The sequence below is a fragment of the Setaria italica genome, chromosome IX, assembly GCF_000263155.2.
Source record: "Setaria italica strain Yugu1 chromosome IX, Setaria_italica_v2.0, whole genome shotgun sequence".
NCBI classification, from domain to species: domain Eukaryota; kingdom Viridiplantae; phylum Streptophyta; class Magnoliopsida; order Poales; family Poaceae; genus Setaria; species Setaria italica.
In genome coordinates this window covers 15,714,062-15,739,005 of record NC_028458.1, presented here as the reverse complement: position 1 = coordinate 15,739,005, position 24,944 = coordinate 15,714,062, and the positions used below count along the sequence as shown (strand labels likewise).

Below are 24,944 nucleotides of genomic sequence, written 5' to 3'. Positions count from 1 at the left end.
TGTTTGATTCGAGTTTCCAAAGAGAGATGTGGACTAAAATATAATACCATCTTGCATTTTGTTAGGAGATACCTTCGCTCTCGGTAAAGACTTGAGTAAAATTATTAGCCTGCTCGGTACTGCAATAGCTGATACATCAACTGCACAACGGCTGCTATTTGAGCCTGCAGCTGCAACCGCTCAATAAGCTGCAGCTGCTGCAATATGATTTTCACAAGGTACCGTGTATAGCCGTTTATTTCGTTGCCAAACCTATATGAATAACTTGACCTTTTCATATTTTTGACGGAGTTGTATGTCATATCGATCTATGCATAAAGTTCTTATCAAATCAAACAACAAAGATTTTTTCACCATTCAGATGATAAAGGAAAAAAATGCATATACGTTTGGAATACACGTTAGGAACAAGATTGCACAGATCTCAACGAAAAAAGGATCAGGATAGAAAATCATTAATGAGGCTCCCGGATGTACTCAAATTTTCGAACAGAGGAAAGATAGGGGAAGAAGAAGCTCCTGCTAAGATCACAGGCTGCATTCGCTACTAATTCTAAATGACAAACTTAGATGGACTGCACTGAACTCTGCATGGATATTGATACTACGTACTCCCTCCGTGCTAAATTATTATTCGTTTTGATTTTTCTATATACATAACTTTTATTATGCATCTAGACATATATTATGTCTAGATGCATAGCAAAAGTTATGTACCTAGAAAAATTAAAAAAATAGTAATTTGGAACGGAGGGAGTACTCACTTTTGCTTGCTTAACAAAAAAGTGTAGGTTTCTTCGGTTCAAGGTTGAGACGTTCAGTCCATTCGGACGTATCTTCCGGATGCAAGAAGGCTGCGGTCCATTCGGATGTGTCTTCCGGATGCAAGAACGTTGCGACTAGACCGCATCCGAAACTGAGATTGCTGATCTAGTTAAAAGAGGAGCATTCATTTGACACAGAAAGTTTATAGATCCAGTAACCAAATGATACTCCAGGCACGGGCACTACCAGTATTTATGGGCTAAAATTCAACCGGGAATATCACTACTTGGCCTAGTAAACTAGGTTTTAGACAAAAGACATCAACTGCAAGATGTTGCCCGAATATACGGCGTACGATAGCTCCAGAACTTGCTGTGATGATGATGGTGATGATGAGAAAAAAAAGGAAGCTCTCAGTATCAAAACTTGCTGTGATGATGATGGCAGCTCAATATATATTACAAAAGTGTGTAAGCAGGAGCTTAACTACCAACAGCAAGGAAGTACTAGGTGGCTGTTACTATAAGCGGCTACCTCCGCCTAGGTGGATCAGAGGACCTACGTTGCTTGCCATCTGTATCCGATTTCTCCTTCTCCTTCTCCTTCGTGTCTGATTGTTTGACTTTCCTCATCAAGTCATCAGCATAGCGCCGCCAAATAGACTCTCTATCTTTACTCGCCAGTTTGTTGTACCTTGGATCAGATCTTAGAAGACATTTTGCTTCACTCCAAGAGTTGACCGCAGTCCTCCCCTCGTCTGATGTCCGTGCTGCTACCTCTGGAGTGATAACCTCAGATAGAAGTGCCCGGAAATCACGTACACAGCGCTGGGTGAAATTATAGCAACATTGGGTCAAAATGATGACACAATAACAAAGCATCCGAGCAGAATTACAAAATGCATAAAAATGATGATCCTATGACAGCCGGTTGATGACAAGATATTTAAGTACCAAACTACTCAAGCATCAAGTGCTACAACCTCAAACAAAAGTATGCAATAAGATTTGTGCCTACTACTCATTATTAACAGGCCAAAGGTTGTGTGCCTAGTGCCCAGGCAGTGAATGTGTCCAACACAAGTAAGGCTTTAACAGGTAGAATGTGTGCACAGCAGAAATAATTTGGTAAATAAAGAAATTGATTTGGACAGAATGGAGACCACAAACATGGTTATCAAAATCTTGATTCCGTCATGTGATTTCATGAGTAATATGATCCAGATTGAGTGAACAAACAGCCATGGTGCCAGAGTAATTTCAAATTCTTAGTTCAGTAGCTACATGAACTTACAACATTTGGATTACCTCATATAGGTCCTTGACATGGTCACGGAATAACTTTTCTGCATCACTTTGGCCCAAGTCAGGATTTAGAGCACGACCTTGCGGATCCTTTTCAAGTTTTGGTTTGGATTCTGTCCATGATACCTATAGCACAAAAGTAAAATTGTTGAATTCTACAATGCATAGTTACCAACTTGCCAATATGAAGTGAACTATAGAAGGTACAGCAAAACTATGTCAGTCAAAGGCTAACAGGAAGCTTAAACTAAGTTTAAAAAAAGAAAAAGTAAATGCACTAATGCAGACAAACAGGACCAGAGAAGCTATGACGCATCCTAGCTACAGCATCATAGACCAGATGACAGCGAACGGCTGTTCATATTATTGTTCTTTACAATCAGAACCAAGGATTCATAGGTCTCATGGAAAAGGTAGGGATTTATAGTTGGCAGCTAAATGCCTAAATCTCTCTGTACACCTCTCATGGCTTTTCTTCATTTCTAAGGCCAGTAGCAACTGGCTAGTCACATCTAATTTTGCTTTCCATTGGACACGGCACTAGGCAATATCTTCTAAATACGAAATGACACTCCGTCCATCCTAGTAGTAACTTGCCAATCAAAACCAGTTTGCATACCAAAGAAAAACACCAGTGAAGGGCACAATAAATAGTATGACACTATTCTGTCAACAACAATGAAAGACAGTCTATAAGTGCTTCGTTGACAGGTAAAGATGAGCATGTTCAGAAATTTAACATGTAACTCAAATCACCTTGGGATCCTTAATCATTTCAACAAGCAAAGCTTGGTATGATGACACAGCCTCTTTTCTTCGAACCTTCATTTTTACTCTCTCCATTTCCTGTTCCTCCCTTTCTTTCCTTTTGCGTGTTTCACGTTCCCTCTCCTTTAACTTGGCCTGGATAAATACCAAAGTATATGTAAAGCTATACATAGTTTAAAAAAAAAAGGATCACGAAGTTCATCAGTTAAGTTGACTGACTTGCTCATCCACTTTGGCCCTGGCAGCTTGTTCAGCTTCCTGTTCAGCAGATTTTAGTTCCGCTATGTACTCGTTAAATATAGTCTCCCTCTCTTCGTGCTTCGTGGCTTTGTACCTTGGATCACTCCGGAAATTTTCTTTCACCTACATGATTCAGTGTATGAACATGAACATTGATTCATAAGTACAAAAACAACCCATAAATTACACTGCAAGGTCCTACTACATCCAAGTATCCAACAATAACAGTATGCTATTATTACTATTGGTGATAAATCCTCCCAATAGGCTTCTCCCACACTGTTTCCTTAAAAAATGGCATTCAATAAGATGTTGCAAATAAACATTTAAGTTATAGATTTATGATGTTCTGAATAGAAGGAGCTGTTTCAGGGCCACGCACAACTGTAAATTGACAGATGTGAAGTGCACAGCTTGTCAATGTGAACATCAGGATGATGCAATCCGATCAAATGTAAGCCAGACAAAACTATCATACCAAAACAGACTACCATTACTTTATAATGTTTCAAAAAGCACTAGGCGCTAGGCAGGTGGTCAGGCTCTGCCTAGCTCCATTGCGGTCCTAGACAGTTATGATTTTTCTAATTAGTAGGAATAATGACTCATTAAATAGAGAAAATATCACACATATTAAAACAAAGAATTTGATATTATCATGCATCTACAAGTTGCATGACCACAGTTTATCTTCCTTCATGTCTAATTTGTCTAAGTTTGATTTATAGGTCAAATCCTAAATCAATTTAGGCAAAAAAAAACGCCTAGATGCTAGGACATCTAGCACCGCCTTTTAAAACAGGTATGAAGTCTATTCAGGTGACATATTGATATCAGGTTCTTGAGAACAGATATCATATCAGTCAGCAGTAGATCAGTATGTTAGTTACTAGACAGAACACCTCCCTAGATATGAGGTAGCTCTTGACTTGTGGTAAATTGTCAGTCTCAGAAGAATTCAGTTCCGTCAAGTCATGCACACATTACACATATGTCAAGTTTAGAGCTTCTTGGATCTCAAAAGAGGACACATCCATCCCTGCTAACATGAATAGAAGGTAGCAGAAACGAAATCTGATACATAAAGGGTCAATAGAATCACACACATATAAGATTATAATATGCTAGTGTAGATATGTGATGTCACATGGATTGGTTACACCGTATTTACATGAATCCATGGTTCCTAAAGAGATAAGGCATCCTGTGGCGCCTTGGGTATGCCTTATCGCCTAGGCGACAAGGCGTAATTAGGCCCTTGTGGCACCTCAGGTACGCCTTGTCACCTGGTGACACCTTAAGAGTTAAGATTTAAGAACACTGCATGAATCAGATTCAGGTGCAATCCTGGGTGTGATGAGCGAAATGTAGACAAAGAATTACCTTACTTGGATTAAGCATGTGGAAATTAGCAATCTATGTGCCAGAACCATGATTTAGAATTTGAGGTATTTATTTCTATATTGTAAATAGTTGGTACTGTTTTTAATTTAATCCTACAGTTTTTGGTCAGTTGGCTCTTATTGCATTTCATCTCTTGCCAACCCCAACTTGTTTGGTACTTCGGTGCTAAAGGCTTTGTTATTGCAGTAGTTACATTCAGTAAAATAAGAACAAAATACATACTTTTGTCCATCGGCTAGTTGAAGTTACATCTTTACTTTCTCGAAGCATTGATTTGAAGTCGGCAACGACAGCTTTGCGCATTGACTTGACTTTTTCTTGAATAGCCTTTACCCTGCTCAAAAGTGATGCATTACATAAACGTATAGCTCACATAATTAACTTAAATAAATTCAAAATCATTTGTTCAGCGTTAGGCATACTTCTCACTAAAAAGAGCCTCCCTTTCCTTTCGATCCAAGGCTTCAAACCTAGGATCAGCACCCCATTTTCTTTTGAATTCCTGATACTCTGTTTTCTCATTGATGTCCTGCAATATATATTTAAATGGCATGACACTTATGAATGCTATCACCTTTATAGGCGAGCCATTTCGCTATCATTACATGGCCAAGTCAATTTACAGGGAAAACAATCAAAGTTGATATTGGACCTTGGATGCTTCTTCCAGTAATTCTTTATATGCCTCTACTGCAGCCTTCTGTGCAGCTTTTTTCTCTTTCCGTTCCTCTTCAGCACGTGTGCGAACATAGTGGTCAAATATAGCCCGCCTTGTTGAGTGACTAGGAATAGCCTATAAAAACAAAATATATACATATAACTTGGACCTAGTCACTTGTCATGTTTATTACTTGCCAAGAAAATTACCAGTTTGTAAAAGCTAAACCGTAACCAATCTGCTTTAAATGCACATTCAGAGGGGAAGATGCATCTAATATAGTAAGTGTTAATCAACTCAAATGACAGAAGGCCAGTCACATGCAAGATCACAAACATAGCACACCTTAAAGCGTGGATCAAACACTATTTTTGGAAGTTCCTTCTCCCATTTCGAAAATGGTGCAACTCCTCGTTCCTTTAGCATCTCCTGTGAAATTTAGCACACAAGCACATCATGTAAACATCATAGTATATTCATCTATTCTGGCCAAAATGTAACCCTACAGTTTTAGTCGGCTATCCTAATTCTCCAATTAGAAGTGGAAACCTAGCTGTTTATCTCAGAAAAGACCCAAAAGAGTCCACGGTACATCAGACCCAACAAAAATGAGCAAACATCAAGCTTCATTATTTCAAATGATCATCTCCATTCTAGAATGAAAAGGAATAACAGAAGGTATGGGGTAGCATAGGAAAAAAAACTCATGGAGAAGCAGTGAACCCCCTCAGCATCTACACTAAAATCCAGAGAAATGTCACAAGAACCACCTTAAACTGACGAATGCAGTCCTCTTTACTTGGGCCATGTTCCTCATCATCTGAATCTGAAGAGGAATCAGACATATTCGCATCGCCATTGTTATCTTTTGATTTCTCACAATTATTCGACACTTGCTGCCCCTTAAGTGCAGCATCAGCTGGTTTGGATCCATTCAATTCAGAAGCAGCAGATGAAGACGTAGCGAGAGGTGAAGGCGCACTGGAAGCACCAGCATCCTGCAATTTCTTCTTTATTAAATCCAATGCAGATGGCGATGCAGGGGCAACTGTTTGCCGAAGTGGCAACGAATCACGGCCACCTGTCTGTATGGCAGGAGTACTTGCATCAATGCTTATTACTCCCTTATTATCTATAGTAGCAGCATCCTGCAGTGAAGTTGAACCTTCTTTTAAGGAGTCAGATTCCACATTCTTGAGGAGTTCAGCCACCTCTGGCGGAAGTTGCCAGCTGCTAACCTGTTAAGCAACTCAGCATTCAGCAACAAGGCATACATAAACTCCTGACATACCCAAAGACCTACGCAACTCCGATACTGCATGCTGCCAAGCTATTAAGGGCAGCTCCAGCGTGATAGAAAATAAGGTGCCAAGAGGACAGAGTGATTGCGCCCTGTCCATACACTGGAGTAAGTTTTTCACGGGGGGCTAGCATAGAACCTTAGCTAAGTTCAGCACCCAGTGCCAAGGAAAGAAAGGCATGCATGAGCCAAGTGTCAGTCAGAGAAGAGGAATCTCGAAAAGATTGGATGCGACAGCTGAGAAGATATTTTTCCTTTTAATTATATCCAACTGTAGGTCCTAATTTGCATATGACAGTAGTGCTAAACACTCAAGCATTTTGTGCCAACCTAGTACCTTACATGTGGGTCCATATTAACAAAAGCGAAGATGCAATACACTAAAGTTGCCCTAGGCCATGGTCAAGATCTTACCTTTTGCTTGTTATCATAATAATATTTCTTTCCATCGCTTGTAGTTACTATGCTCCAGTCAGTACCAGCCACTTTGTCCCTGGCAGGGTAAAAAATAGATTCCATGTCGCATTAAATTCGTGAACATGGACAAATATAGAAGACAAACCAGAATGCATTGATCAGATAAAGAGCAACTGAAGAGGATACTGACAACCATGCATATTTTCAGCTAGTAATTTTGCAATCTACATGGCTAATGATCAATCATATAATAAACAGTACATTTAGGACCATCATTACAATTGCACCATTTATTATAGCAAATTGGAATTTTATGCGGCTTGGGTTTTCTTTATGTCTAATTAAACAGACTATATCAAACATGCAATGTAGTGGCATATAATATTTTTTTCTCGAACACGCAGGAGAGCTGCGTATCAATATATTAAGAAGAAAGGGTTTGTAGGGAAAAACCCAGGATACAGCCAGGTTTTTATGGAAAAAACCTAAGCAGAAAAACCAAAACACTTTACAAAAAACTACTCACCCTTTTAACACAAAAGGAAAGACCAGACCCTATGAGACCACTGCTAAACTAAACTGTGGAAGCACCATGGCAAGGAGATGAGAAACTCCTCTAGCCCCAGCCAGCTTCCACATAAAAAGGAAATTAGTTAAATATTATATATTTGATCAAACAAAAAATGACCAAGGGATCCTGTAATTCAGCAAAAGTAAGGTCTTTGTTACACCAGCTCGCCGCACAACCAAGACATATGCGGTTATGCATTATAGCAAGGGAAATGCTATTTCTAGTGCAGAATTCTGAGGCTCCAACAGCCCTGATTCTAGAATAACGATCAGGCTGCTACCATAACCTGTAGCTGGAGAACTGTTAATACAAAATGAATCCTAGCTTTAGAGACTGCCTATTCATGTAGGCTGTAGCATATGCAGTTATAACTTTTCAGTTGATGCAGAGGCAATCAGAAATCATGGCAGCCATTCAGACTAAATTGGTTGTGCCTTCAAGAAAAGGGACAGATAAAAATGCTTGCAAAGTTCACCCACCAAGACAAAACTCCAATTGTAAAATCAGTCAAACATAGTTTAGAATAAGCACGGTAGTTTCAGACATACCAAGAAACTGGAACTGGTTGTGTTGCAACCTTCTCAGGCTGCAGTAAACAAAGAAGAGAGAAATTAGTTAAATTGTGATGCTAAATTGCCATGTCCCCATACTAGAATGAAGTCATATTACTTGATAAAGCTAGTCCTCTGTGCAACTACCTCCCCCTTATAACCAGGTGGTTTCTGATAAGTCGATTCTCCAGTCAGGGCATTGTAATAGTATACAACACCAGTTTCAGTTTTGTGAGCAGACCATGCATCCGAACCCTGAACAATAGTACTTCTTTTGTCCTCCAGCTGTTCATTGACTTGACCTCCATGTCCTGCAGCATTAAACATTATCATGAGAAGAACTATGAAAACCAAGACCAAATATCAAATCGAGTAAAATATTACCTGTAGAATCTGGCCCAGCTGAAGCATGAGTGGGCTGTTCAGATCCTGGATTTGTTGACATCTGTTCTTTCCGATCCTCACCAGCAGTTGGGTCACCAGATGGTTGGACATTTGCAAAGGCCATAGTCGCAGCAGAAGCCCCAACCATTGGCTTGCCAAGAGACCCTACAGGACCAGGATAAGACTGGAAGGGAGGCTGCTGAAACCCAGTAGGCTGTGGAGGATGGAGGTGTCCCCATAATGGTTGAGGTGGGACAATACCATGCCCTGGATAGGATGGGTAAAATGTTGGTTGAGAATTCTGCAGCATAGCACCTGGGTTTGCAATTGATGGTGCTGTTTGGGGCAAAGGAGCAGCAGATGGAACAATAGGCCTCCCAGGGAGGCTTGTTGGATTAGAGAAGATTGGAGAAGGTTGTCCAGGTACAGATGGTCTAGCAGTTCCAAATACCTCAGGCCGAGGTGGCAATGACAGATTTGATGGCATCTGAATAGGGATTGAAGAACTTCCAGAAGCACTTGCAATTGTTGAAGGGGAATTTGATGGCGGGCCAGTAGGCAACTGCATAGTATGGGGGTTAACCTCTGGCACACTTGGGGCATCTGATTTCGAAGTATTAATGTCCAAGTTGCCCTGTGATAAACTAATCAAGTTACTCCAAAGGTTATAAAATACAAAAGCAAACAGATTGATGTATAGTATTTAACGGAAATAGAAAGAGGCTTGGGAATGCACCTGTTGCGCACTAGCACCAAAAGGAATATTGGATGGCCTTGGCACTGAAAATGGCAACTGAATAGATCCAGGAGTAGGTGCAATAGCCCCTGGGATACCTGGCCGAGCTAATGGCCCAGGGGCAGGAGGCTGCAAGGAACCTGGTGGAATAAATCTAGAAGCTTGACCAGCATGATTTGTTCCCTGCAAGAAAAATAATATTAAGAGTTAGGGCGTCAGATAATAGAATCAGGTCACTAATTTAAGACAAAAAAAGACTAGTATCAATGGTAATGATAATAAAGCCATGAGAAATTACAGTGCCAGGTTGAAACTGCTGACCAGTAGGCAATCTAGCATTAGCATGTGAGACTACGTTATATGAGAAAGAAGGCCTGTTCCCAAAATATTGCCCTGGAGCTGGTGGCTGAAGAGCTGCTGCAGGCATAGGAGCAGCCATGGGTGCCTGGAAGGGAAAAAAATCCATGAGATACAGGAACGCCAACCCAACTGTTGACTAAGTTGGCTTGTTTGTAGTTTCCATCCTTCCTTCTTTAACAGAAAGATTATGCTTCCGTACACAATAGTAAATTTGGGTTGTCAACTTTGTATTAGGCCTCTTTGAAAGTGGCAGGATTCACAGCAGCGTATCAATAAAAATAATAAAAAATGAATTGAATATTTGACTAGCTTCTCCAATAATGCACAATCATAAGCTGTTGCAAACAGGACCTCAATCTTCTAAATAAACTGTTGCCAAATATGTTCCATGCCATTAATAGCTATCAGTTAATCAATTTCAAGCACTTATAGACACAACATAATGCAAAATTATCACTGACTTGAGTAAGTTTCTAGACATTTGACAGATTCAAAAAATCAACGTGCAAAGACTCCACAGGCTAATAATATATACGCAAAATAAAACAAAATGAACTTGCTATCTATTATCTTCGATCACAATAAAGTATGTTTTAACATAAAAAAATCACAACACTAAAATAATAACATGAGCTATGCAACATACAGTTAAATTGGCAATGCCTTGACCAAAAGCATGGTCTAGCAATCTTCCATTGAAGCTAACCAGGCACTGATAATAGTCGAGTATTGTGATCATCAGCTCAATATAGAAACTGAAAGACTATGTTGCAATTCAGCTAGCAAACTCATAGGTGAAATTACTAGCATTGAGTCTCCATGAGTACAAAAGTCTTCTATAGAAAATATGTTTGTGGCTTCATGATGTTTGCATACAAAAATAATCAACTATGGTAACCTGTCTGAATGTCACTGCACAATGCTCATCATCAAAGCTAATCAATTGAGTTCAGTTGCAAAAGCTAGCATTATCTCATTCTAGACAAAATCACAACATTAAACATGTAGATATATACAGTAACGCAAGAGCGAAAAAGTAAACCTCCCTAGCAAGCATGTACACCATTGCAATGGCAGGGCTGATAAGCTGCAGTAGGGGATAAGACAAGATGCCTACCGGAGAAGAGCCTGGCTGTACTGAAGCTGCACCGCTGCCAACTTGCTGGGCTGGTGGCGCCCTCGGCAGTACATTATAAGAAAAGGCTGGCGACGGAGACGGCCCAGGGGGCGCCATGTAGGCCGGGGAGCCTGCAAATTGCGGCCGCGCCGGCCCTGGTGCTGCGGGCGTAGCTGGAGAAGCCGGAGGAGGCACCACCACAGAATCGCAAGCGGTGGTGGGAGCGGGAGAGGGAGAGGGAGCGGAGGAGGCGTCTCCAGGGGCTGCCGCCGCGACGGCGGGCGGATTGGATGCCCCTGCCGATTCCGCCGCGGCGGCCGCTTCTGACTTGGGCCCTTCCTGTTCCGCCGTGGCGGCTGCCTCAACCTGAGGGGATTCTTCGGCTTGTGGCTCGGCCACGTCGGAGACGACCGACGCCGGCGTCGCCATGACTGGGTTGGTGGTTGAGGCCTAGGGTTTTGTGAGGGAGGAGAAATCGATAAGCGTCGCGGCTCCCGCGAGAGATGCAGGGGCAGTCGAGCGAGGAAGAGGGAGGACTTCAAATTGGCCCGTGGGCCGTAGCCTGACCGCTGGCCGGGCTAATTCTAGTGAAACGGGTTGGGTTGTTATCGTTTGGAACAGAAAAAATGAGGATTCGGAATAAATAAGTCAGAATGGCTAATGAACAGTCAGCGCCTTGTTACTACCGTTCCAAAAAATTCTCATAAGCGAACTGTGCACCCGAGTTGCGCTGTATGGTAGGCAAGTAGGCAACGTACACCCTTTGTCACGTGTACCAATCCAAAAAATTCTCAAAAGTGAACCGTCCACCAGGTTGGATTCCAGGATTTAACGACGTTATATGGTAGGGCTGTAGGGGACGTATCCCTTGTTACGTACTAATTCAAAAAAAAATTCTCATAAACGAACTGTCCAAGTGATGTACCTCCTTGTTACGTACCAATCCAGAAAAAAAGAATCTCATAAGCCAACTATCTACTCGAGTTGCAATTCAGGATTTAACGATGCCATATGGTAGGCGACCTACCCGTTGATAACTAGTGCGATCTCGTCAATCTCAACATATGTTGATCAATCTTTTGTAGAAGCTCATAGGATGGTGTACTTATATGACCGAGAGCACGCGCATGTATATGAGCGGCTGCATTTATAATGTTTCCCAAAAAATCTCATAAAATTGAAAAGAAAAGTTTCCTTCAAATAACTTCCACTAAAATTTTTGAAGATAAATTCACATGGAACAATAGCAGGCAGCCTTCATTATCAAAGATTCGACGTACTATGTCTAACAAATTTGTGACACCGTAGTACAGTGTGAACATGATCTGAAAACACAGGGCGCGATGTCTCTGATCCAAAAAGGTGAAGTACAATGCTATGTTGCAGTGTGGGGAGGTATGTGCAAGACGGACTGAAATTTTTTGTTGGAGCAACAATAGAGGTCGCCCAGATAACCTTTTCAGCTCTCCGGCCAGTCCAAATGCTCAATCGGCTTCCCGCTGACAAGCCATGCTCCTTCGGATAGTTCATCAAAAAGTTGGTTGTATCCCCACCCCGAGTAGCCTAAGAAGAACCACAGGTCATCAACAGATTGCTCGCCTGACTTGATCCGTGTGACTACCCGGCTTGTGGCAATTATGTTCCCATAATAGACGCCTGGTATGACTTGCATGTACCCCTCCCAGGCTACTCTTGACAAGCTAACAAGGTGATAACCCTGCACCACAACAGGGCCGCCGTAGAAAAGCGGGGCGTGCTTGATAGAATCCATCGAGCTGTCCAGATTCTTGAAGACACCCCAGCTTAATCGTTTGTTGATGATCAAGCCATGGAAGCCTCCATGAGAATCAGAAGATACAATGAGCACTTTAGCGTTATCAAATGGAACTGCGGTCCCAAGCTTCTCGGTGGCAGTGAGGATGGATCCTGTAACAACATTTGAATGATTTGGTAAGTCAGAACCAACATCGCCGCTGCCTTTATCGCTGATGTGAAATGGAATTGCCTGTGGTGCATCTTGCTTTGTAGCCATTCTCTTCTTCCACATAAATCCTGAGTACCAAGGAGAAAATAGGCTTTAGAGCATGTATGAACCGCTCTAAAATTGACCAGTATGCAAAAAATTTATATGGTTCATTATCTTCGTTCAGGTGTAGGAATGCATGTGACGTTTGTGAAACTTTTTTGATTTAAAAGTACCAGGAAAACAATACCAATGTTTTGGAAAATAAAGCAAATGGTGACTGATGAGGCAATGACAAGCCTCTAGGGACACAGCTCTTCAAACAAATCCTCATTAGTATAATGGCACCTTAGGTTTGGGGGACTTCTAGAATAAGGCCCTGTCTGTTTAGGCTTCCTGCCAGCTTCTTGACCTCAAAAGCTGGAAGCCCAAACAAACAGCTAGCTTCTTGGACTAGCTTTTGGAAAGCAAAAAGGCCCCCAAAGCTACAAATACACGGGAAGCCCGGAAGCAATGAAATGTGAGCTTGCCACAGCTTCCTACGCCAACTTCCTCAAAATTACCCACCTGCCACCACTTAAGTTATCAAATCGTTATTTTTCTTTCTTTCCCCAGCCTCCGTCGCCTGTCTCCCATCACCGGCCCCAACCAGCCCAACCGCCGCCGATGCCCCCCTCCATAGATCCGCCGGCGGCATGCGGCGCTCCTCCTTGACCTTGCCGGCGCACGCACTGCTGCTGCCGCACGGCGCCCCTCCTCGGACTCCGGGGCAAGGCAAGCTCTAGGCCGGCACAGGGGAGGGGACGGGGTGGGGGATCTTCAGGCTGCAGCTCTAGGTCGACACGGAGGAGTGCGCCGTGGGGGCGGGGGAGAGTGCCGTGGGGGCGGGGCATCCAGGTCACGCCTCCCAGCCGACGCGGAGGAGCGCAGGGGCGGGGAACGTGTGGGGTGGCGTGAGCTCCAGGCAGCGGGTCCCCGCCGACATGGAGGAGCGCATGGAGAAGGTGGGGGCAGGAGCATGGCCTTGTGGGGCGGGGCGAGCTCCAGGACACGGCTCCACGCCGGCGTGGAGGAGCACGGGGAGGGGCGGGGGGCAGGAGCATGGCCGTGGGGGAGCACGAGCGCGACCATTGGCAGCGGATGAGCAGGGGAAGAGCTCGGGCGCAGCGAGAGAAGGTTGAAGATAAGGATGACAGGTGGACCACACCGGACGGACCATCCACCTCACCATCCAAAAAGCTATGTTGCCAAACGACCTCAGCTTTTGGAGAAGCCAATTTTCAGAAAGCCACACTTCCAGGAGCAAAAGCTAAAAGCCAGCTTTCAGGGAAGCCAAAGCTCAAACAAACAGGGCCAAGCATCTGGCTGTCCAGAACTCCAGATAAGAGTGGTAAACTAAATTAGCATACCAGACAGGTGACCAGCACATGGACAAGGTAGACTTCCATGTGTTATAAAAAGATTAACACAACTTTAAGAAACAATAATGTTGTTAAGTGTAAGCTAACATATATTACAGAATTATAGCACATCTAAATATTTTAAGTAGAAACAGATGCAATTACAAGATGTTTTGCCACCAACCTTTATAATCCAATAGATGGTGAGAATTGCTCACATGAGACTCCAAAAATTCGATTAAATGAGCCACTGACATTCCCCCTTCGTATGCTATTGCACTTTTGTTTTCCGCAGGGAAAAGCAACAGTGTAGGATAAAGCTCTTCCTGTGCGTAGATGAAGGAGCAATACAGTAGCATTAGTAAGTGCATCAGTACTAAAATATTCAGTTAACTAAGGAGGTGCTGTAGTAGTTGTTGTTAACTAAGGAAGCTCAAGAACATACATTCTTGATACTTGGGCAGCATCAAAAGGCCTTTTAAAAAATCTATGCATTTCAGAAAACTGATTGCTGGATACCACCCCATAATAATGGGGGGATTTCCCAATTCCTGAAGGAAAATGGTATGTTCCCTATAACATTCACATGTTCCAAACAGGGTCTGAATTGATTTGAGTTTAAAAACTTGTGCAGGCACAGCTTTGAATTCAATACTTTGAACTTCCTGGGAAGGAACACACTACAACATTACGTTAGAACCATATAAATAGTGTTAAACAAACTGAACTGTGTGGGTCAAGGCTGGTTGGGGCCATAGAGGGCCCTACCAAGCTTGAACCAGTTAGCGTTCGACCACTAGCAAACTCTAGATATCATAGTTGTTCAATGGTCAAATGACGAAGTCCTCTGAAGTTATATCTATATCCAGATAACCCCCAAAAAAGACTGCCGTGCTTGAGTGTTGCTCATACGAGTACCTTTTGACACAAGTTATTAGAAGACACCCCTTCATATCCCACACCCACTTACATCCCATGCACCTTGGCTTATCAACAAAGATTATGAGTTTCCCAAACACAATGTTCCCCTAATCCTCTAAGCCACTAGCCCCTGATCCAACCTATTTCATGTTAAAGAATGACAACCAAACATAGAAAGTTCCTAATTGATTATATCCATAGAATTTGTGCTGTTACAGGAGGGAGCAAACTTCAAGAGATGGGAATATATGATTAAAAATAAGTATTACCATGCCTGCAGATTTTAGTAAATGGTGGCATTCATTTGATGTGCAGTCTATCATGTAAATCACTGGAAAGCCCTTCATGGCATATTTTTTGTTTTTCTCTGCAACCAAAAGGATGATTCTTTAATACACAATCAATAATTATCATTTGATATGCAGGGAACATAGGGAATATGAGTAACCAATGTTCTAAACTCAAAAGGAAGATACTGCAATAAACGGGTTCTGCTGACTTAGTGACTTTACGATGCAATGATGTGGCATGTATATGCTTCGATGGCACTGCAGTAATATTGCAACTTACACATGATTTGCTACCCTTTTTCTTTACATTGTCATTTTCACAATTAATGGTAACATGGCTCCACACTTCTGTCATTGAAAACTTTGAAAGTGAATTTCCAGTGATTTCTGGCATTTGACTTGTGAGCCATTGGTGTCAGTCGTGACATCTAGAAGTCTATAACAAGGCTACATTTATGACGTTCACCATTAAAGATGGGAGGTAAGCAACTTAGCATGACTTGCACTAGATGCAAATTAGTTCTAATTCAATTTACAGCATGACCCTCAAATCTCAACTAAAGAGAACAAACTGTTATCACATTTCTGAAGATAAAGATAATAATGCGAGCTCTCAGCTAACAGTATAAGTAATTCAGGTATTACCTTCAGTGTGCACATCTTGAACATTTGCAAATACAGAATCTGAATAACTGGAAAAGCTCTTAAATGATCGGTGTAACTCACGAACCACCAGCTCTGCTCGCTGGCAAAACCCACACCAAGAGTTGCTGAAAAGAACCATTACATCCTTGTTCCAACCCAATGAAAGATTTTCAGTGTTTGAAAATGATAATTCACTTTTTGAATTGCAGTCTGCGGATCCGAAGACCAACGGACAAAAACTATTTGTTGTCAACTGAGGGATCGAATTTGCCTCATGGAAATCATGATTAACAAAAGGTGGTCTTGGAAGCTCCTTTGAACTTTTAGCTGATGAGGTAACATGGTAATATGAAGGAAGACTTCCATTCATAAAACTGTCAAGATAATTCTGTAAAGACGCATAGCTATACTTGATTTCCTCAGGAAAGACGTAATGTTTTTGCTGAACTGGATCAATAATTACCAAGGATGGAATTCTTGATCCACCAGTTAAAGTTTTCAGGAGCCTGTAACTACCATCAGAGAAGTAGAAAGAACCAGCAAAACGGTCCTCGGATATACCTGTAGTTACCTGCTCAGTAATGTCTGTGTTATCTCTTACAGGACTGCGGGAAGATCTACATGTTGCATGATGCGGACATCTTGTATCACTTTCTTCTGAGCCTTGATGTAGATTGAATGCGTTCTCTTCATAAATGGCATCTTCATTTTTTCTGAATTCTTTACCCAGTACTGAAGACCCATCATCTTGCTCGTTTGATGATACCGATTCCTCTTGGTCAGCGTGCATGTTTCTCTCATCAGGTTCCAAAGTTACTGTAACCGTTTTCTCCACTATGCGTTTATGCAATGTACCTCCAACTTTACTACTACTATACGCATTATAGGAGATGTCTTCCTGAAGATCAGGGCTCATATCTGAAGCTTCACTTTTGCTTTGGTCTTCCACTTCTAAAGCATCAGGTTCAAGATCATTATCATGTTCATTAGGGTAAGTTGCCGGAGTTTTCTCAAGTATACTTGGTGCTTGCCCATCATCAATATATTCAGTTTCTTCTGCAGTGTTTTCATCCACAGAAACTTCAGTAATATCATCATTAGAATTATCTGCAGTGGCAACTGAATTGTCAGTCCTTTTGTATTCACTCCCTTCGACTGATAGAGACTCGACTGCCTGGATTTTAGAATCATCTGACAGCATATTTAGGCCAACGTCTTTTGTAACTAAACTTATCCTTGTTTTCTTTGACCTATGCCCTGGTCTTGTTTTGTGTAGCAACTTAGTCAAAACGTCATATAAAGGATTACCACCACTACCATGGCTAGAACTTCTGTACAAAATATTATCTCCATCATTAACCACCATAACTGACATTTTGTCACCAAGTGCCATAAGCTTAGAGGCCCAAGCACTCAGCCTTCCTGTTTCAGAATGGGCACCTGAAATACCTGCATTCCTCAAAGAAGTGACTGTTTTTGAGCGTGTTTTGGAGGTACCACTACTTAGAACTCCAGTACTGACATGAAATGGATAGTTAGTTTGGACATACTGTCTTAGTAACTTGTTGATGAATTTGCTTTCATCCCTGACTTTTGAAGAGTGGGATAATCTATCAATGAATAGAATTACCGAGGGTCTGTTTGAAGGGAAGATAGCCTCGGCACTACTTTCATCAGCACCAACCTATGCATATAACATGGAAACTCAAAGTCATGGCCTGGTGCATGTAAGAATTGAAAGTATACTATAGGCCACATCAAAACCAAAATAAGATAGCATTCTCCACAAAAAAAGACGACATAACTACAAATAATTCATCCAAGAAAACTGTTTTCCCAATGAAACAAGATGTTAAGTTAACAAGATCAACAAATCAATACTCAGTAACGTATATAGTAAGTATAAAGCATAATCCATGCATTCTCTCACCTAGAGGCCACAGTTTAGGAAAGTCTTTCAAGAAAGAAGCATATATTTGCAAACATTTTGAAGAAAGTTCAAATAACAAGTATCAAACAGTGGATAAACAAAGGAATTGTAAGAAGTATAACAAGAAGACCATTGGCACTGCTTTTTATTCCTCCAATATCTATTCTACTAGCATATTTATAGTTCACAGACACATTAAAATTGAAAAGAAATAACTGCCCATACTGTTGAATGTTGGCAATGGCCAAGGTAAGCTCCCTGAGCTTACTCCCTAACACACACACACACACTCGGGCTGGAGGTAGAAGAAAGGTGAGAAAGAGCACAGCACACACACAACTCTCTGTTGCTGTTGAACTGCCTGAGCTGCAGCTGCTCATCCACTCTTTATAGTGCACAAAGTCAAAGTAGAGTACACAAAGCTATGAGTGTATCTACCAACTACTAGTACTATGTACATGACAGGGCTTACTGACCTCTACTCATGGCACTGCTGCCTTATACGGCAGGCAGTGGCCATACAGGCCATACAGCCGGCCAAGGAGCTCTACCTGCTCCATTGACTTTGCAAAAGGAAGAGAGAAGCAATGAGCTGAGCAATTAACTAACATTGAATAGCATTTAATGCATATTTGATTCTATTTCAGAAGTGCATAAAATCGTTATTCACCTACCTCCTTAATGCCCAGATTATGGTGGGACTGCACTAGACTTCCCAGGTCATCCCCATCTTTCACAATAACAGAACAAGCTGTGCATCCCAGATAGTGAATGATGACGAACCACGTCTCTGGGTTGCCTTCATTAGAAACATCCAGTGATGGCAACAATGATCTTTCGGTTATAAGACCAAATCTAGCTATTTCTGGAGGAAGAAAATACTCTCTTGCTATAGCAGTAAGCTTTGCATAGAAGCTTTCAAACTGACGGAACTTCTGTATTGTACATTTTCTATTTCCATCGTCTGTGTTTCCAATTTGCCCAGAGAGACTTTCATTTGCCAAGGTAAACCCACCTTTCCAAGAAGAACCAGTAAGCTGACCCTCACCTCCAAAGGTTAGTTCTTCATCCTCTATAACCTGTTTGTCATCTCAAATAAGTATATTTTCAGAGATCTTTCTTCAGATATTTGCTGAATCTTCATAGTTCAGATAGTTCTTCTCAAAGAAACATAGCAGCAGGTAATTAATCAGATACAAATGGAACCTTCTTCAGTACACTTACAAGCTCTAGCGGCCCATCTGATTCTCTGGATAGTGTCTTCCCAGAAATGTCAACTGTAGCACATCAAAAATATATAGAATCCAGACATCAGAAGATGAAAGGCACTATCATTTATTCAATAGATTTACGTAAGAGAAATCAGGGAGCGAGTGGTGCATAAAACGGACAATGACTATAGAAAATCAAATTGAAAGAGTAAACCTGATGGAATAGAATCCTGGCAGATCATGTTTCAAAAGAAGCTCTCATCAGGACACCGAGGCATCGACCATGCCTTGTCAGCTCAGCATGGTGTCATATTATTGGCACCTCGGCAAGGAAACACAGTGGATTTAGACTGAAAGGAGTTTTCGCTGTGGAGTCACACTGGTGCCTTGAGGAGTTGTGGTTGTGGACAGCGGCACCTGGCTTAAGGCGTGATAGCATAGCTGCCAATGAATGCGGCAATGAGAGAGGCAAAGATAGCAAGGCAAGCAGCCTACTCTGGTTGGGGAAGAATTAAGAAGGGCAGAACTAGGAGATTCATTAGTCATGTCCGTGTGGCCGCGTAGGCATTCGGCAACTTGTGCTTGCAACTACAACTCTGCGAGAACAAAGAAGGGGATGGCGAATTGGAGATTAGGAGTGTTGACGCACTGCCTCGCTGGATACTACCAACTTGGCATTGCATGGGTGTTGGTAATGCATCTATGCATGGGAGTTGAATGGCTGTGGGTTGTTAAAGATGCCCGGTTCACACGGGGATTTATGCCATATATTGCACCCTAAAAATAACACTTTTTGTACACAATGTGTTTTACATACAAATTTATCCATACTGCTGTAGCCTGTAGGCTCACAGCTATCAAGCCCAATATTAAGGTTTTTCTCTCCCTCCCTCCCACAAAAGAAACAAAAACATATGCTTTAAAAGCTGAATAAAACATGTAGGGAAGTTGGAGAGTTCACAAACCATTTTCTGTGTGGTTATTTGATGAAGCCGCCTCATAACTTTGGTTGCTTCCACCATGAGCCAATCTAGTGAACCATCCACAAGATTCATAAAGGATTACAGCTTTATCTGTTGATTCGATGAAAGTCTCCACATCTTCTTTTGTATGCAAAACCTCAAAAGGGGCCTCCTCGTGCTTAAATGACATGATATAGCGCACTGAAGACAGTATATCTCGTGCACGAAGCTTCCCTTGATATTTGAATTGCCTGGAACCTTGGTAGTATACAGCCTTTATTCCTTCAGTGGCACCAATAGCATCTGTCAGCAACTTCTCAGAATTCCTGTATACAACCATCAGCTTGAGGCGACCGAGCTCCTCGTCGGAACCAACCAAATGTTCTATGTCAGCCATCAATGCTCTGGACTCACCATACCCTACAGATCAAGATCAGTAACAATATTGGTTAGGCTATGGCATGCCATCCCCACATAGTCTATAAAGAGCATCAGAGCACATTATACCGCAAATGCAAGAAGACACTACATTTTGGCAAATTTTAATTTCGCAACCATGTGAACACTGAGCTTAATTACGCAGCTCCAATGCAAAGGGAACCAAACTGACTGCATAAAGCATCTGGGGCACAGTAAAATTCGCGTTTTGCTTTGTCATTTCCCGTAGAGTTCAGTAATAATCTTAAAATAGATGAGTTCTGCTATCCAAATTCACCGGGAGACAGGAAGTTTGTCTCAGTTGAACCACTAAAGCGACTAGGCAACTCATCAGAGATCAGAGGCAGGCACGGGCAGTAGGGCTCACAGGGCATCGTGGCGAGGAGGAGGACGTGGGGGTGGAGCCGGATCTGGGAGGAGAAGTTGGCCCTGGTTAGGACCTGCCATTCCGGACGGCCGGCAGCGGCACCGGGGCTCGCAGCCGCCGGCGCCTGTAGTGCGCTGGCAAGGAGGAAGAGGATAGCGCACGGCCATGCCGTGGCCAGGAGGGGGAGCATGGCGGCCGCCGTCCCCGCGGCGATGGCCGGGTTTTAGTGGCAACACCAGAGCGGCAGAGCGCACAACCTCGCGCGACTCGAGCTCGGCCGCGCGGGGGGACCGGTCGGTTTTTGCAGATTTTTGCCAGGTTCAGGACTTCAGGTCATGCCTCGGGCCCGTGCGTCCTGCACCATTCAGCCCTTGTTTACTTTATCCCCAACTCCCAACTTTGACACTATGTAAAAAGAAGATTCTCCATCACATCAAACTTGCAGTACATGTATGGAGTACTAAATGTATACGAAATCAAAAACTAATTGCACAGTTTTATTGTACTTTGCGAGACGAATCTTTTGAGCCTAATTAGTCAATGTTTGGACAATAATTCACAAATACAAACGAAACGCTACAGTTGCGCATTTATGGCAAAATGCCAATTTTACCACTCCCAAATTGGGAAGTAAACAAGGCCTCACCAAAGTGGCGAAAGGCTCGTGAGTTACGGGCGTTTGGCAGCGATTCATTCAAGGAAAAATAGCTTCACTTTATCATTTTCATAAAATTATCTGTCAAACACGTCTACCTCCACAAACTTCAACTCCAAAAAAATATGGAGTTAGAGATCATATCCACATTTTTTCTGAAATACCTCAAAGGTGCTTCAAAAACATAAGTTTCAGACTTCCTCGTGGAGTTGGAGGTTATTTACCCACATTTGCCACTTGTTACACAACATACCGGTTCGTTTCTAATTTTTCCACTCTCGGCGTCCTTCTCATCGAGCTCGCCTCCGCGCGTCGCCCCATTGAAGCCAAGCGAGAGATGAAGGAGCACCTCACTGCGCGCTAGGCCATGGCCAGGTTCATCGCCGGAGCCTCTGCCGATGTGCTCGGCCTGCACCTCGCCCGCATGCCCGCCACGGAGCACGCGCTCGAGATGCTGCTGGAGCTTGCGTTCCTATGCATGGTGCCCGTTAGGAACGACAGGCCCACCATGAGTGAATGCTGCAAGGCGCTCTGGGCCTTTATCGTGGAAGTTCGAAACTGAATATAGAGAAACTGAAAGATTGAATGACAAGGTGAGGCCGCTATAGCATTAGATCTCATCTCTAGATGATAAAATGTCTTTCACTAGTAAATTAGGAATATGACTTGTAATCAATCTTTGCGCTATTCTGACTTGTTAATTGTCATGCTTTTATACCATCGGATTGCTGACAGTCCCAAAGGTTCCGGGCATTGTTCTTGATTTCGATCTTTCCCGATGGTTTTTGAGAGGCGCTGACCATCGACTCATTCGTGAGGATTCGCGCTCGATTGCAGTAGTCCGGCAGTCCATGCCGAAGCCGCGGAGGCCTTTCCCATGACGTTTCAGGTCACCGGACGCCGGAGGTCATGGTACGGTGGTCCGCCGTCACCGTCTCGAATGTAGGATGGCCTAGGTTCAGGTGAGCCCCAACTTCGGAGCCGTCGTGAAAATTGATGGATGGGGCCACGAGGCTGCGTCGTTGCTGTTGTCGCCGTGCTCCGTCCTCCACCTCATCACCACCGCGTCGCCGTCCCATCCCGCCCCGCGCCTAATCTTCTCACCGAGGCCGCCGTCGCATGCGCCCCACCCCTGCCACGGGAGGAGGAGGTGTCGATGTTTTATACCCAGCAACCTACCATGGGAGTACTCGGAGTAGTAGATTGGTTGGTGGGAAATTGCCGGACCTAGAACTCGAAGGTAAAAGCGAGGACACAAGATACGGATTTATACAGGTTCGGGCTGCCAAAGTAGAGTAATACCCTACGTCCTGTTTAGGGAGTTGTACATTGCGCCCTACGCTTGGGTGTTGAGTAGCCTAATTGTTGGCTACTGATGGTGGTTGAGCTGCCGATCTAGGTACCCCTGCCCTCCTTTATATACTTCAGAAGGCAGGATTACTAATCGATTACAAGCAGGAGTCATAGTATGACTAAATGGTATGAGTCCTAGTAGGATTACGATGGAATCCTAGTAGGAGTCCGTCTTCTTCCTTTTTTGCGGGTACTGGGGATCTATCCCCAACAAGCCCCTGAGCACTTCATAGTCGAATGCAGCAGTCTTCGAGTACTCTTAAGATTCTCACCGAGTAGTTTTGGTACTCTTCGAGTACTTTATTTGGCTGAATCTTTAAAGTTTCTCAAAACTGCCATGAGGCTATGGTGTGCTCAAAGCCTTGATCGTCTTGATTCTATAATATGAGGGCGGCGAAAGTCGCCCTCCATATGGAGTAGCCCCCGAGCCTTAGGTTGAATCGTAGAATCAGACTAAGGATCAATTTATTTTCTTCTTTCAACTTGAAAAAAAATCAATTGTTGAGTGTAGCTTATCAGCCCCGATCCTTGGATTGATTGAATAATTAACTTAAGGATTTTGAATCTTCACGCAAGTCATCATCCGAGTAGTTTTACGACGTTCCAATACATATTTAACTATTTTGCAGTTTTTTTCCTTTCTTCCGATCATATCCTCGTTTCCTCCAACATACTCTCACTTTCTTTCCATCTCTCTCGTACATGAACACGAGGAAAAAGAATATTGTAGATTCCCACCAAGATGGTCGCCAGGATGATGTATTTTGATATGGAGAGAACGTGGGATGGGATCAATCAATCCCTATTTTTAGGATGGCTCGTCCAATTCTCGTGTTTAGTTAGAAGGATATGTTGTCACAGTTTGTATTTGGTTTGAGTAATGAAGTGGGATGAAACTGCAGGTGCTAACATGCGGGTCACCGTTGGCAGACTCCGAATCCCTTTGCAAAAAAGAAAACAAATCCTCCATCGATATCTTTTCCCCATGCCCGGTGCCGCTGCGTCCTTATCTTCTTCCACGCCTGCTACGAGATTTTTGCTTCTCCCTTCTCCTCCACTCACCGGAGCTAGTTGTTGCCTGTGCCGACTGAGCTCCAACAAACGGATGGGTTCGAGCGATGCCATGCCCACATCTTGCCTGTGACTGCGATGAAGAATGACGAAGAAGCACGGCGTGGATCGGGGACGAGTCGGTCCGCTCATTTTTTCCGGACGTAGTGGTTCCGCATCTACGACAAATATTCACCCTGAGATGATCGGGGGCGCTCGGTTGTGCTGGCCAGCCAACAAACGTCGCAGCCAAAGAACAGCTCCTGCAGCCGGCCAACGAGAGCTGGAGCGCTACTGCTTATTTGAACAACATTTCAAAAATGGCGGGAATTTGAAAACTAAACATGTTAATGCACGCTGATTCCCCGTCCAAGACTCAAAATAGAAATAAATCGAGATTTCAGTAGACATGTTAGTGTGAAATAAATCTGTAGGTCGATCCGAAATAGCACAGGTACAAGATACCAAATCTAACTCTGAATAATAGTTACAAAGAGCACAAGTAAGAAATAATCATCAAGTATACTAGTCACATTGTTGCAGAGGCTGATTATTTCCACTAGAAAACAGATTGCGGTAGCATATTGAAACACACAACACAACTACTCGAAGCCTACTCACCAGATTCCTCTTCCTAGGAAAGTACTCCGTGGGCTTCGATGGAGCTTCCCACATCTTGAATGAGCGGACGTTGGAGGCTTGAGGTGCGCTCTGCGGTGCTGTTGTCGCCTCCTGAGAGCGTTGGCCGCCGACTGGGACGGCGGAGTCCAAACTCTAGAGGAGTGCCTCCCCCTATCTGCTTCGCTCCTCTGGGATCTCTAGCATCTGCGTGACTCACGAATGGGGATCACTCAACACAACGGAGGATGCTTGCCCTGCAGCCGAGTTGCTACGCTACTTGGGCCTGCAGCTGAACGGCTGGGCTGCAAAGCAACAGTTGCAGCTACAGCCGCAGCGGAGAGTAGCTGCAGCGAGTAGATCCGATCCAATCCTGCCTCACCTCGCTACCAAATGCCGGCAAACGAGGTCCGTCCCGTCCCATCCCAGGTAATCCGCGGAACCAAACACGTGCTTAGAAACAATGTTTTGTTAATGATTTCAAGAGTGCTATCGGGATTTGCTGATCCTGACAAAAGGTTTTAGCTACGCCGCCCTAGCGTAGGCACGTAGCCCTTGTTTGGTTG

General features: G+C 43.3%; 2 protein-coding genes across 2 annotated transcripts; both read right to left on the bottom strand.

Moving 5' to 3' along the window:
* Positions 1 to 1,110: 1,110 nt before the first annotated feature.
* On the bottom strand, positions 1,111 to 11,101 carry LOC101772674 (pre-mRNA-processing protein 40C). The gene is made up of 16 exons (XM_004982751.3): positions 10,576 to 11,101; positions 9,397 to 9,543; positions 9,099 to 9,281; positions 8,363 to 8,996; positions 8,126 to 8,289; positions 7,976 to 8,013; positions 6,854 to 6,932; positions 5,910 to 6,377; positions 5,485 to 5,568; positions 5,134 to 5,274; positions 4,904 to 5,010; positions 4,704 to 4,815; positions 3,057 to 3,200; positions 2,826 to 2,972; positions 2,073 to 2,195; positions 1,111 to 1,592 (listed from the first exon to the last, which is right to left on the bottom strand). The coding sequence occupies exons 1-16, from the start codon at positions 11,002 to 11,004 to the stop codon at positions 1,296 to 1,298; spliced, it is 3,297 nt and encodes a 1,098-aa protein (XP_004982808.1). The 5' UTR covers positions 11,005 to 11,101; the 3' UTR covers positions 1,111 to 1,295.
* Positions 11,102 to 11,752: 651 nt separating this feature from the next.
* Positions 11,753 to 21,005, bottom strand: LOC101772271. Its single transcript, XM_004982750.3, has 8 exons — positions 20,703 to 21,005; positions 19,901 to 20,317; positions 18,949 to 19,001; positions 18,399 to 18,803; positions 15,795 to 17,478; positions 15,129 to 15,226; positions 14,123 to 14,264; positions 11,753 to 12,627 (listed from the first exon to the last, which is right to left on the bottom strand). The coding sequence occupies exons 1-8, from the start codon at positions 20,890 to 20,892 to the stop codon at positions 12,035 to 12,037; spliced, it is 3,582 nt and encodes a 1,193-aa protein (XP_004982807.1). The 5' UTR covers positions 20,893 to 21,005; the 3' UTR covers positions 11,753 to 12,034.
* Positions 21,006 to 24,944: the final 3,939 nt, after the last annotated feature.

Coding starts and splice junctions, on each gene's coding strand:
- LOC101772674 (XM_004982751.3), bottom strand. CDS start 11,004: ATGGCGACGCCGGCGTCGGTCGTCTCCGACGTGGCCGAGCCACAAGCC. Junction 9,282..9,396: donor AGCAGTTTCAACCTGGCACT/GTAATTTCTCAT, acceptor TTTTTCTTGCAG/GGAACAAATCATGCTGGTCA. Junction 2,196..2,825: donor AAATGATTAAGGATCCCAAG/GTGATTTGAGTT, acceptor TTTGTGCTATAG/GTATCATGGACAGAATCCAA.
- LOC101772271 (XM_004982750.3), bottom strand. CDS start 20,892: ATGCTCCCCCTCCTGGCCACGGCATGGCCGTGCGCTATCCTCTTCCTC. Junction 19,002..19,900: donor AAATAACCACACAGAAAATG/GTTTGTGAACTC, acceptor GATGTGCTACAG/TTGACATTTCTGGGAAGACA. Junction 12,628..14,122: donor CCATCTATTGGATTATAAAG/GTTGGTGGCAAA, acceptor CTTGGTACTCAG/GATTTATGTGGAAGAAGAGA.